The sequence below is a fragment of the Rutilus rutilus genome (genome assembly GCF_951802725.1).
Source record: "Rutilus rutilus genome assembly, chromosome: 2".
Lineage (NCBI taxonomy): Eukaryota > Metazoa > Chordata > Actinopteri > Cypriniformes > Leuciscidae > Rutilus > Rutilus rutilus.
In genome coordinates, this window is record NC_140210.1 from 53,075,449 (window position 1) to 53,088,842 (window position 13,394).

General features: G+C 46.7%; 1 protein-coding gene across 1 annotated transcript; it reads left to right on the forward strand.

The window, feature by feature from the left end:
• Positions 1–6,807: 6,807 nt before the first annotated feature.
• LOC311279115 (uncharacterized protein) lies at positions 6,808–10,821 on the forward strand. Its single transcript, XM_084390389.1, has 7 exons — positions 6,808–8,057; positions 8,179–8,508; positions 8,611–8,688; positions 9,447–9,563; positions 9,654–9,688; positions 9,811–10,005; positions 10,128–10,821. The coding sequence occupies exons 1-7, from the start codon at positions 8,018–8,020 to the stop codon at positions 10,500–10,502; spliced, it is 1,170 nt and encodes a 389-aa protein (XP_084246515.1). The 5' UTR covers positions 6,808–8,017; the 3' UTR covers positions 10,503–10,821.
• The last annotated feature ends 2,573 nt before the right edge of the window (positions 10,822–13,394 follow it).

Below are 13,394 nucleotides of genomic sequence, written 5' to 3' on the forward strand. Positions count from 1 at the left end.
TGTAGAAACCAGAGCGTTAATTGTGGTTCTCTTACGAGAGGTTCTCTCGTATTGCGTAAGCTAGCTTACGCTGCGGGAAAGTCTCCTTTCTCGAGATACTGAAGCCAAAAATTATCCTTAATTTTTTAAATCTTGTCAACGTAGTGCAGCAGCCTGCAGACCTAGGGCAGGCGAATCGCGTGCCCATTGGCTGCTCTGCGGCAACTGCAGCAGCCTATGGCTGAGCCTTGCGCGTGACGTCACGTCCAATGAGCGCGCTTGGCGCGCTTAATGCGTCACAGCCCGTCATTAGGGGTGTGGCTTAGCGTATATAAGCAAGGAACAGAGGCTGCTTCGCTGATTTCTGTCTCTTCAGCGAAGCTCTTCGCATCGCTGATCTCTGAGGAAGCCGCCGTCGAATCAAGCGACCAGCAAGCCGAAGGATTTCAGCCTGAGGACGTCGGCCGCTCGCCGCCTTCAGCCTTCCCTGCCTGCTACGCTATCCGGCACATATATCCTTTTCTTGCTCTGTGTTGTGTGTTTTGTGTGTCCGGCGCGACACACTTGCATCTAAAAGAGCGCGAGGCGTTGTTGCAAATGCCTCGCTCATCCTGTGGCTCGTGCAGAGCCGCGCTCAGCGACGGAGACCGCCACGTGGTGTGCGCTCTCTGCCTGGGCTTCGACCACGCAGCCCGCGCTCTCTCCGAGGGCGGCTGCGAACAGTGTGAGGAGTTACCGATGTCGACCCTACGGGCTCGACTCGCTAAATTTTAAGAACCTCCACCTTCTCCGGCCACTTCTTCCGGGCCACGTAAAAAGAAACGTCGCTCTCAAAGGCCGCCGGAACTGGACGCTACAGCTGAAGGCTCGCCGGAACCTCCCCCGCGAGCCTCGCTCTCTCCTTCCCCCCCACCCTTCACCGACGCGCAGCGGCCGGCCTCTGCCCGCACTGCCGTCGTTCTGGGGGATGATGCAGATGATGTCGCTGACAGCTGCTCTCTGCTCGCGTCTGACAGCGAGGAGTGGTCGGGCTCTCACCGCTCCGCCCCCTCGACTTTGGAGTCTACCAGAACCCGCGCTAGTGTCGACGCAGAGCTTCTCCGCCTCCTCACTCAAGCGGTCGAGAGAATGGGACTGGATTGGTCCCCACCCAAGGAGCCGGAGCCCAATCGCCTTGACGGATGCTTTCTACCTAGCCGCCGCCCTGCGCCTGCCTCTAGGTCAGCACCCTTCCTGCCTGAGCTCCACGCTGAGCTCTCTAAATCCTGGAACGCTCCGTTCTCCACCAGACTCCGCTCGCCAGTCTCCTCGGCTCTCTCCCAGGTGGACGGGGCCGCCGAGAACGGCTATAACGGTATCCCCGCCGTTGAGGAAGCTGTGGCAACGCACCTTTGCCCGCCGTCTGCTAGATGGCGCTCAAAGTCTGCCCTGCCGTCTAAAGCCTGCAGGACCACCTCAGCTCTCGCCGGCCGCGCTTTCGCCGCCTCCGGCCAGGCTGCTTCCGCCCTGCACTCTATGGCCATTCTTCAGATCCTTCAAGCCGACCTCCTCCGTGAACTGGACGAGAAGGGCTCGGGTCAGTCTGCCTTAACATCGGCAGATCCATGGCCGCGCTCACCGTCATCGACAGACATCTATGGTTGACGCTCGCGGACATGAGTGAGTCAGAGCGCGCTGTATTTCTTAACGCACCACTCTCGCCCACCGGCCTCTTTGGCCCTGCGGTCAGCGGAATTGTGGATCGTTTCTCCGAAGTACAGAAGGCGTCGCAGGCCATGAACCTTTTCCTGCCCCGCCGTTCGAGCCCAGCCACAGGCCGCCCTCAATCTCAGCCTCCTGTGCGCAGCTCTAATCAGCGCTCTTCCCGGCCTCCCAGCGTCGCCAGGGCAGTCGCCCTAGGTCGCGCTCGACCAGCCGTCACAGACCGCCGCCCCCCCCGGGGCCCGCGGCCCAAGATTGCGTTGAAGCCCGAGCCCGCGAAGTCCTCCTAGCATCCGCAAGGAGGAAAAGATGGTTGAGTCCCGCTACGGCCGGACCGCCATCAAAACACACAGCTCTGTCAGTCCCCTGCGTCCAGGCTACTGCAGCAGCTCACACCGCAGCCAACGAGCCAGTAATAGCACTCGCTCGCCTGCACTCAAACGCCGTTTTTACGGCGACCCAGATAAATCTCAAAAAGAGTATAAGTGCTTTAAGTGTAGAAAATGTGCCCACACCCATGTGCTCACTGCTTCACACAAGTACAGTCCCTATGGTAACGCGCTCAGAGCGCTCTCTCATAAAGCGGCCTCACACCGCTCGAGTACTAAATGTAGTAACACCTACTCGCACCTACTCGCTGCTCGCTCTGTCACTCAGTTACCTCAAGTTGCTACGGCTCAAGCCGCAGGGACATTAAGTGTAGAAAAAGTGCCCACTCCCGTGTGCTCACTGCCTCACACAGACGAGGTTCCCATGGCAACGCGTCCAGAGCGCTATCTCTTAAAGCGGAAACATTCCGCTCGAGCATCAAGTGTAGAAAATGTGCCCACAGCTTTGTGCTCACACCTGCCCACTGCCCGCTCTGCCAGACAGGTTGCAAACCTCATAAAACTCCCAAACACTGGCCGTGTCATAAGTGCATATCCCGCGCCGGCTCACGAGCACGCTCACCCACTTTCAGACACCATAATCCCCACGCCGCTCTCGCGTCTGGGATATCTGACAGCAGTTCACGCTCCATCATCCGAGATCGAGCTACTAAAATCTGCACAGTCGGCCAGCCCTGTTCTTCTGCCCTCGTGTCCGAGCATCGGCGGCGCGCGCGCAGCCCCATCCTCTCTGATACAGGTTCCCCATCCCGCGCAATGCGGCGATCTGAACCCAGAGACCATTCGACCCCTAGCCATGCATGCAAAAGTATGGGAGGCTATTCGGGGCGCGTCAAAATGGGTGCTCAACATCATAAGACACGGCTATTCGCTCCAATTTGCTCGTCGCCCTCCGCGCTTTATAGCGCAGACGGAAACGAAAGTGAGTTTGGAAACAGCGCATCTGCTTCAAGCAGAAATAGCGAAGCTGCTGCGAAAAGGGGCCATAGAACAGGTTCATCCTTCCTTGAGCGAGTCAGGCTTTTACAGCCGTTACTTCCTCGTTCCCAAGAAGGACGGAGCACTAAGACCTATTTTAGATCTGAGACATCTGAACAAGGCTCTCATGAAACGGCCGTTCAAGATGATTACAACCAGACAGATCCTTGCGCAGATCCGCCCAGGAGACTGGTTTATCTCTCTCGATCTGAAAGACGCGTATTTCGAGATCCAGATAACTCCCCGTCACAGGCCATTCTTGAGATTCGCCTTCGACGGTCGAGCTTATCAATACACAGTCCTGCCGTTCGGCCTGTCTTTAGCACCCCGTACATTTACGAAATGCATGGACACGGCTCTCGCTCCCCTGAGGAGTCAGGGAATGCGAATTCTGAACTATCTGGACGACTGGCTCGTTATAGCGCAGTCAGAGACAGAACTTGTGTCTCACAGAACAGCGCTTCTCAGCCATCTGGAAAGCCTGGGTCTATTCAATTTCTAGTCAATTTCCTTTCTCGGAATAGAACTGGACTCAGTGGCGATGACAGCCAGATTGTCGGAGCAGCGCGCGCGCCACATCCAGCGCCTCACTGCATCCTTCAAAGAAGGCAATCGGGTTCCCCTGAAAGCATTTCAGCGCGTCCTGGGGCATATGGCCTCAGCTGCAGCAGTGCTTCAGCTGGGTTTACTGCGCATGCGCCCGCTTCAACGCTGGCTGAGAGCGCACGTATCCCATCGAGCCTGGGCGACCGGCGGCTCGCTAATCAGAGTGACTCAGGTCTGTGTTTCAGCCCTGCAGCCCTGGCTAGCAGCCGAATGGTATCACACTGGAGTGACTATGGGAGTGATTTCACACCGGAAAATTGTCTCAACAGACGCGTCCAACCTAGGTTGGGGAGCGCTCTTCGAAGGCAGACTGGTCTATGGCCGCTGGTCAGACCAGGAGAATCTCCTACACATAAACTGTCTAGAGATGCTCGCGGTCGAGAAAGCGCTCATGCACTTCCTCCCATTCCTCCATGGTCACCATGTTCTAGTCCGCACGGACAACACATCAGTAGTGGCCTATGTGAACCGCCAGGGCGGTGTCAGATCAAAGAAGCTCTGCGCCCTGACGGAACGCCTCCTCGTATGGGCTCAGCACTCTCTGCGCTCTCTGAGAGCAGCGCATGTGCCTGGCCATCTGAACGAGGGTCCCGACAGACTGTCCAGGGACAACGTTCCCCCTGGGGAGTGGTCTCTACACCCCCAAACAGTCCGGTCGCTGTGGCACCGCTTTGGCAGAGCGAAAGTCGACCTCTTTGCGTCAAAAGACAACGCACACTGCCCAGTATTCTTTTCAAAGAGCGAGGACGCGCTGGCCCAGACATGGCCCAGCGGCCCGCTATATGCGTTTCCACCGGTCTCTCTGCTGCCTCAGGTCATCGAGAGAGTCAGGAAAGCGCGCCACACAGTGCTCCTCATAGCCCCGTTCTGGGAGAACCAAGCTTGGTTCCCGGAACTCATACAATTGGCCGACCCCTTGGAACTCATACAATTGGCCGACCCCTCGGCCGATTCCGGTGCGGAGAGACCTTCTTTCTCAAGCCCGCGGCTCGATTTGGCATCCCCACCCAGAGCACTGGTCTCTGCATGCGTGGAGCCTCAACAATTACATGCTGATCTACCAGAAGGGGTGATGAACACGATCATACAATCTAGAGCCCCCTCTACGAGGCGGCTCTACACGTCTAAATGGTCGGTGTTTAACAAATGGTGCACTACCAGAGGGCTCAATCCACAGACATGTGGGGTCTCGCAAGTATTGTGCTTCCTTCAAGAGCTACTGGACGCGGGCAGGTCCCCCTCCACGCTCAAAGTCTATGTCGCGGCCATTTCAGCGCTCTCTGTCTCAGAGCCGGGCCGCGCATTAGGAAGGAACGAGTTTGTCATCCGCTTCCTTAGAGGAGCGAGGAGGATGAACCCCCCGCGACCCCCTTCGGTTCCTATGTGGGATCTTTCACTGGTCTTAGACGCACTGAAAGCACATCCCTTTGAACCCTTAGAAACTGTGGATATGAAACACCTCACGCTCAAAACCGTTTTTCTGATAGCACTGTCTTCAGTAAAACGTGTGGGAGACCTTCACGCGTTATCCACTAACGCTGCGTGCCTCGAGTTCGGACCCAATGACTCTTAAGTTATTCTCAGACCGAGGCATGGGTATGTCCCCAAAATTTTGGGCACTCCCTTCAGAGCGCAGGTCATTTCTCTTTCAGCCCTGCCGAATGCTGGCTGCGAGGCAGATAGTAATCTCCTCTGCCCAGTTAGGGTGCTGAGAAGCTATATTTCACGCTCCACCGCCTTCAGGCGTTCAGAGCAGCTCTTTGTTTCATTTGGTGGGCGCACCAAGGGTCTCGCCGCCTCGAAACACACCCTATCCAGATGGATAGTTGACGCTATCGCAGCTGCTTACGCATCTAAAAACCTGCAGTGCCCTTTGGGCATTCGGGCGCACTCCACCAGAGGCATGGCCTCATCGTGGGCGTGGTCCAGTGGGATTCCTATTCATGACATTTGTGCAGCGGCAGGCTGGGCCTCCCCTTCCACATTTGTTAGGTTTTACAACCTGGAAGTTCCCGCTTTGCAGGCCAAAGTGTTATCAGTCTAAGTCTCGCGTAGCCAGCCCACTGTCTGTGCGCGGGCTATGTTGCTGATTTAGCTCTACTGGTTGAGCTGCACTATGTGGAAGTATCAGTTGGACCGGCTGTGCCGCTCCCTGTCCCATATTATGTGCTTGTGTACTGTGGTATCTCGGCCGCCCAGCTCCGCTTTGCGTTCCCTAGGCTCCCCATGGGATTCATTCAGGATGCTGGGCGCGCGCACGGCGTTGACAAGGGTGTTCCCGCAGCGTAAGCTAGCTTACACAATACGAGAGAACCTCTCGTAAGAGAACGTACTCGGTTACTAACGTAACCTCTGTTCTCTCTAGAGAGGGAACGAGTATTGCGTAACCCGCCGTGCTCTCGCCACGAGCTCATTTCGCTTCATGCGACAGAAACCAGCGAAGCAGCCTCTGTTCCTTGCTTATATACGCTAAGCCACACCCCTAATGACGGGCTGTGACGCATTAAGCGCGCCAAGCGCGCTCATTGGACGTGACGTCACGCGCAAGGCTCAGCCATAGGCTGCTGCAGTTGCCGCAGAGCAGCCAATGGGCACGCGATTCGCCTGCCCTAGGTCTGCAGGCTGCTGCACTGCGTTGACAAGATTTAAAAAATTAAGGATAATTTTTGGCTTCAGTATCTCGAGAAAGGAGACTTTCCCGCAGCGTAAGCTAGCTTACGCAATACTCGTTCCCTCTCTAGAGAGAACAGAGGTTACGTTAGTAACCGAGTACGTTTTCAACTACTCTTTATTGTCAGAACATATCATGACAAACACTTGCCAAACAGGTGAACATTTCACAAATCTGAGGTAGAACATTCAAGCATTTGTCATTTTTCCTTAACAAAATAAATGTAATTTATATTTGCTATATAAAATTAATTTCTTAGTTTCTGCATGTGCTAATGGAAGTCTTGAAACAGGTTTGCGTTGCCTGACTTTGATGGCACGCATCTTCAGCACAGTTTGCAGTGCAGGCTGCAATATTAAAATTAGGCTACATGTTTTGTCTCGAAACGCATATTTGACAGGGAATTGACAGTATATTAGCTTGAGTTAGAATGCAGATTTACTGTTAAATTTTATATGTTCATTAACAAAAACAGTAACATCTGTTAAAAAAATGCAACAATCTCATTTTTATTTGGTAAAATGTAATATTCTGACTGTTGAATTTTATTAAAATGAACCATTGGTCATTGAGTATCATGCATTTAGATCATGATAACCACAGATAAACCCAGGCATAGCCTATAGCACCTCATCATGGCAAAATGTAACTTTATGCTTTCTATGGTATTATGAAAAACAGTAGCCGAAATACATTATTAAATACTGTCATTGTATCCCATTAGTCCTTTAAAACATTGTCTACATTAATAATATAATACAATTCAATATGTATATCCCACATTTCATGGTGCAGTAGGCTATATTACTAGGCTAACGTTACAGTAAATAATCCATGGTAAATGATGGGAATTTGTAGACGGAAAAGCCTTCTGACTGTACAGTGTTTCTCCTGTTTGTCAGCGCTGTTTCATCTGCCTTTAAACTGGTTTAAATCACTGAGACGTGTGTGTTCTTCGCTGAACTCAAGCGCTTCTCACTGGATCTCGTGACTGCCACCGATCAGAGTAAACGCATCGGCTCTAGTGAGCTCGCGCTGCGCTGCCGTTTGGACTTTGAGCCGAGCGGATAAACGGTCCGTGTGGCGGGCGGTTCAAATGAGTTTCGCTGCGCTTTTGGGGAATAAACATTATCGAACATTTATCGAAAAAAGGGGGTCAAAAAAGGGGTTGGGGTGACAGTTAGGGAGTTCACTTAACACATGACACAGGACACTCGTGAATGTTCATGTAAGCTCCGCCCAGTGACACAGACGATCTCAGACGCCGAATATTTCAGAACACCAGCGCGCAATCGGGACAGGTCAAACTGAGAAGGTTCAGTTGTGCTATCCTTCGCGGTCCGGGGAAGAAAGAGAAACTAAAGAAGAGAGATGCCGCATTCGAAGGATCTTCACATTGGGACAGACTTCGTCGCGCAGCTGTGACGCAATCGACCTTCGAAGGGTGCGTCCACAAAGAAAAAAGAAAACAAAGAAAGAAAGAAAACAAAAGCAAGATGAAGCTCTGAATCGGAACACAACTACAGTCACTGAACAGAAACAGTAGAGTTTGACATGTGAGATGAGCAACAAGCGTATTATTTTACTCTCCACTGATAGATGAGTCAGTATTATTGCTGTTGGAGTTTCAGAGAGTCGTGTGAGGAACTACTGAGAGTTTCAGACTGATTTTCTGAACTGAACTGATGAAGAAATGAAGTTTCCACTGATAGTTTGTGTGTTTCTGCTGACGGGTAAGAGCTGAAGATCTCCACTAAAAGTGTTTATTATTTAACATTATGGTGTATGTTATCAGTGTACACGAGTAAAGCTGTGTGTGTGTGTGTGTGTGTGTGTGTGTGTGTGTGTGTGTAGTGAGCAGTTCACTGTCTGAGAACATTACAGTGAGTGGAACAGAGGGACGAGGAGTGATCATTACGTGCTCTTATCCAGAAGGAATTATACATGCTTACAGTTACAAATACTTCTACAGAGGACTTTACAGAGACCGTGTCCTTATACTAGAATCTGATGGAATGGAGACTTATGCGATCAAAGGCAGATTCTCACTGAAGAATAATCCTAAAACCAGATCATTTACAGTGACCATCAGTAACCTGAAGATGGATGATGCTGGACCGTACGGATGTAGATCTGGACATGACTATGAAAACTACCATCAAGTGGAGCTTATTGTGAACAGAGGTGCCTGATATTCAATACTGAACACCAATCTGCTTCATCGTTCATGTTCATTGTTTTATGAATATATTTATTATGGCGTGACGGCTTTTCTTCATTTCTCAGCTCCAGAGACAACGACACGTGTCCAGATCTCAACAACCAGCATTAGTCCGTATAGCAGCACTGAACACACCAGTACAGGTACACACACACACACACACTGAACCCACTGATATCTGTACTCACATGTGTGTTGATGAAAATATTGTTAATGTGAAGTTATTGTGTTTTCAGAACTTAACTTCCATCAAAATATTAATGGTTAGTGTGGTTATAGTGAATACAGAGATATCAAAGCTTCTAAACACAGTTCTGATGCTGCGTTCAAGTTCATGATTTAATTCCTGTAATTACGTGTTTCCAGCTCGTTCTGACAAGATAATTTGTGTCTTACATAAACTTACAGCAACTTGGAAACTGAATTTCATCAAAACTTCTGTGAAAAATATACCACAATTGCAACATTTAGAGGTTGTGATGTTCCTCAACACTTGAATCAAATGTACAACTGAATGTTTGATGCATCATTTTACAGATCTTCTACAGGTAAAGATTTACAGTCGAACTCTATCAGCCAAACACACAAACTACACTACCCATAATGCAACTGCAGCCTTATTGATCACATGATCACTCTTTGAAATTAAATTGGTTTGTAAATTTTTTGAGACACATTTTATCTACTGTATAAACAAAATGGTGCACATATCAGCTTCCGATTAATTTGGTTTGACATCAACCATAAAGAGAAGTGTTGAGGTTTACCATTGCAGTGTCACTTCAGTTACACAATATAACAACTGTATATTTACAATATTACAATATATTTAATAGTACAATAATCAAAAGGATTAATATCTGTTTATTTAACAGTATAATCAGAATCAGTTTGTGTTTAGCATTGCCTTCAGATCTGGGTTCTGTTGCTGGCGGTCTGGGTTTGGTTCTGCTGGTTCTGACTCTATGTTGTGGAACCTTCATCATCTGTAGAAAGAGGAAGAGGAAATCTAGGACAGGTAACAGTTTGTTATTAAAATATCCAGTTTTTTGTGTTTGAATTGATTTGATTTGATTTGTTACCAATCAACTTGATTTGCTCCATTCAGCTTTATTTCAGCAAAACATGCAGCACAATACAGAGGTGAGTGTTCAAATCTTTACCTGTAGAAGATCAGACATACATGTTGAATGATTGTTCATTTATCAACAGAGATGATTACATATGTAAACTATTAAATTATTGATGTATGTGTTGTTTTTCAGACTGAACGCATGTCTGAGGAGATTCCAAACACAGACTTCAACGTGGTGACATCTTCATCCAATCAGGCGCCTGCATTTCCATCCAATCAGACGCCTGCATTTCCATCCAATCAGACGCCTGCATTTTTGTCCAATCAGACGCCTGCATTTTCGTCCAATCAGACGCCTGCATCACACCTCAACTACAATACAGAGGTGAGTGTTCAAATCTTTACCTGTAGAAGATCAGACATACATGTTAAATGAGTGTTTATTGCTCAACAGAGAGAATTACATATGTAAATTATTAAATAATTGATGTATGTGTTATTTTTCAGAATGAACGCATGTCTGAGGAGATTCCAAACACAGACTTCAACGTGGTAACATTTTCTTCCAATCAGACGCCTGCATCTTCATCCAATCAGACGCCTGCATTTTCATCCAATCAGATGCCTGCATTTTCATCCAATCAGATGCCTGCATTTTCATCCAATCAGACGCCTGCATCACACCTCAACTACCTTACAAACCTCTCTACTCTTTACGCATCAGGAACCAATCAGCAGCCTGATTCAAACCCCAGTCACACCCACTCAACCAATCAGGTGACAGATGCAGCCGGTGATTACAACTACCTAACAGCAACACATCCACCAAACTTCACAATAGACGATGATCCGCTTAAAGCTCCACAATTCTGTATAAATTGAGAGTCACGATTTTTTTGTGTAAACCGGAAATCGTGATTCTCCCACAGTTCTGGAGAAAAAACCCATCAGACAACAAAACATCATGGTTTCATTATTGGGTGAATCGGCGTTTGTGAATACATCTTTTAAATGGATGATTCAATGACCAATACTTTTTTTTAAACACTCAGTTGTAACGCTAAGCTATACAATACATTCAAACGTCAAAATACTTTTTTAAAAGATGATTTTAACATATTAACACTATATAGAGAAAAAGATTGCGCCAAAATTCAGATATCTTTGGAAGATATCACTGAACATGTATTTAAAGGGATAGTTCACTTTGAAATTAATTTTTGATATGTTTTAGCTTACCTCAAGGGCATCCAAGATGTAGGTGTCTTTTTTTCCGCAGTAGTTTCAATTTTGATATTTTTAGGTCAAACCGTTCTTGTCTGTCAGTCATATAATGCAGGTCTATGGTCACTGTCTCAAAACACAAGCACAGAGTCCAAATTAAAACAATTCCCCATCGTCCAAATGAAACAATTCCCCATCATAAGTACACATTGATGGCCTAAGACACGAAACGAGCGGTTTGTGTGAGAAAACGAACAGTATTTATATCGTTGTTATCTCTTGAAAACAGCGGGCGGGTATAGATATATACATAGATGTCGCCTTGGCTACGGTTTCGTTCCAATGAACTGCAGTAGCGAAGGCGACATCTAGTGTATACATCTATACCCGCCCGCGGGCGGGTATAGATGTATACACTAGATGTCGCTTGGCTACGGTTTCGTTCCAATGAACTGCAGTAGCCAAGGCGACATCTATGTATATATCTATACCCGCCCGCGGCGTCAGATCATTTGGACGTGTGCTGTGTTCAAGAGATAACAACGATATAAATACTGTTCGTTTTCTCACACAAACCGCTCGTTTCGTGTCTTAGGCCATCAATGCTTACTTACGATGGGGAATTGTTTAATTTGGACGTTGGGGAATTGTTTTAATTTGGACTCTGTGCTTGTGTTTTGAGACAGTGACCATCGAACTGCATTATATGACTGACAGACAAGAACAGTTTGACCTAAAAATATCAAAATTGAAACTACTGCGGAAAAAAAGACACCTACATCTTGGATGCCCTTGAGGTAAGCTAAAACATACCAAAATTTTATTTCAAAGTGAACTATCCCTTTAACCATAGCTAAAGTAAATTTCTTACTTGTGTTAATTTTTCATCTCTATTGTTGGTGTTTATTTTAAATTAGACAAATCTGATATTATTTGAATCTCCAATCTGTTATTTAACAGTTGATGTGGTTCTTTAATGCTTCGCTAACCAGCAGAAGACACTAGCCGGGTTTAAATCCCAGTTGTGCAGGCGGGGCATGTTGTCACACTGCGTTACAATGAGCCACAATGAGCCCCTATTAGAACTGTGCTGTTCTATTCTATACTCAGAATTTGACTCAGAGAGTCAATGTTCAGAAATTCTGAATTATTATTATGTTTTGAACTATACTGTATAGCTGTGTTTTCCAGTGGGTTCGTTGTCAAACTAAATTTTTTATTTTTTTTATTATTAAAAAATGCCGTTATTTTATATGAAAAAGTGAATTGTATTTTATTGAGGAAATATTTTTTATTAGATCAGATAGCATTTTAATCTGTCATATGGTCATGTTATAATGTACTCCACCTATGGGGCATGTTGTCACAGTTCACAGTTCATCAAGAAAAAAGTATCCACTGTATTTATAAAACAAAACCACATAATTGTACGAGACATGTGGGAAATTAATGTGGGGAAAAAATAAATACTCTGAACCCTAAGTAGATTTACACAAACTGAGGAAGTCAAAAAGCGTTCCCACAGGTTTGCCTCTGGTCGTGGGACCCTGGTGTAGTTCTAGCAACTGCATTTAGGCTTCACAATTCATAAAAGTTGTTAATATGTGATAATTATGTTGCAGGACAAAACATGTATGTATCATAAACTTTTGTTGCGATAATCCAGAAGCTTATGGGAAAATCCTATTGTGTTTTTGTGGAGGGAATCAGTGTGATGTGAACTGCCGGCTGGACTACAAGTGTAAGACTCTTCTTTCTTATGATGATGAACACAGGAAGAGAACTGATACTGGAGAAGTTGTACTGTTACTAAAATACTACAGGATAATCATGTGTTTAAAACAATGATATTTATATAGTGTATTTTACATGAATACATCTTCATTAAACACATAACAGGGTCAACAACAATATTACCACCATATTTTATTTTGATCTCATCATTTATATTTAATACTGAATGTCCTAGAAGAGTTGTTCACTGGAACGCTGTGTGAAACACTCATATTTTACACACTGTGTAAATGTCACAGATCCTCATTCCCTCTTATAATGAAGTGGATCATCTCTTCCTCACAGAGTAAAACACTGCTTATATATTTAATAAAGTTTGGTGAATCATCACTGATGTCCTGTAGAGCTGGTGTGGTTAGAGAGACAGAAAGGGGAAGGAAATATATATTTCAGTTGCTGACACACATTGTTCACTCAGTACGGAAGAGAACGACAGTAACGTTTGTCACACAGAATTTGGTCTTTTATTTAAGCGAAACGCTTGTCAAATTTCATCATGTTGGACGTCCTGCTGCTCTTTTCCAGCATCTGTACAGGTGAGTTTGAGACTCTCAGCTCTTTTACACAGAGTTTGACATCTTCTCTTGTTTTTCCTCTGTTATCACATGATCATCAGACTCATATGGATGATATTTGTCAGTTATTATTCTGGCCTGCTTATGTCTCTTGCTCACACATAACAGCTCTATATAATGATATTTGTGTTTTCAGCTGTTGTTGTTGGAGCTCCACAGACAATTACTGGACACAGAGGAG

Coding starts and splice junctions, on each gene's coding strand:
- LOC311279115 (XM_084390389.1), top strand. CDS start 8,018: ATGAAGTTTCCACTGATAGTTTGTGTGTTTCTGCTGACGG. Junction 8,509..8,610: donor GGAGCTTATTGTGAACAGAG/GTGCCTGATATT, acceptor TTCATTTCTCAG/CTCCAGAGACAACGACACGT. Junction 10,006..10,127: donor ACCTCAACTACAATACAGAG/GTGAGTGTTCAA, acceptor GTTATTTTTCAG/AATGAACGCATGTCTGAGGA.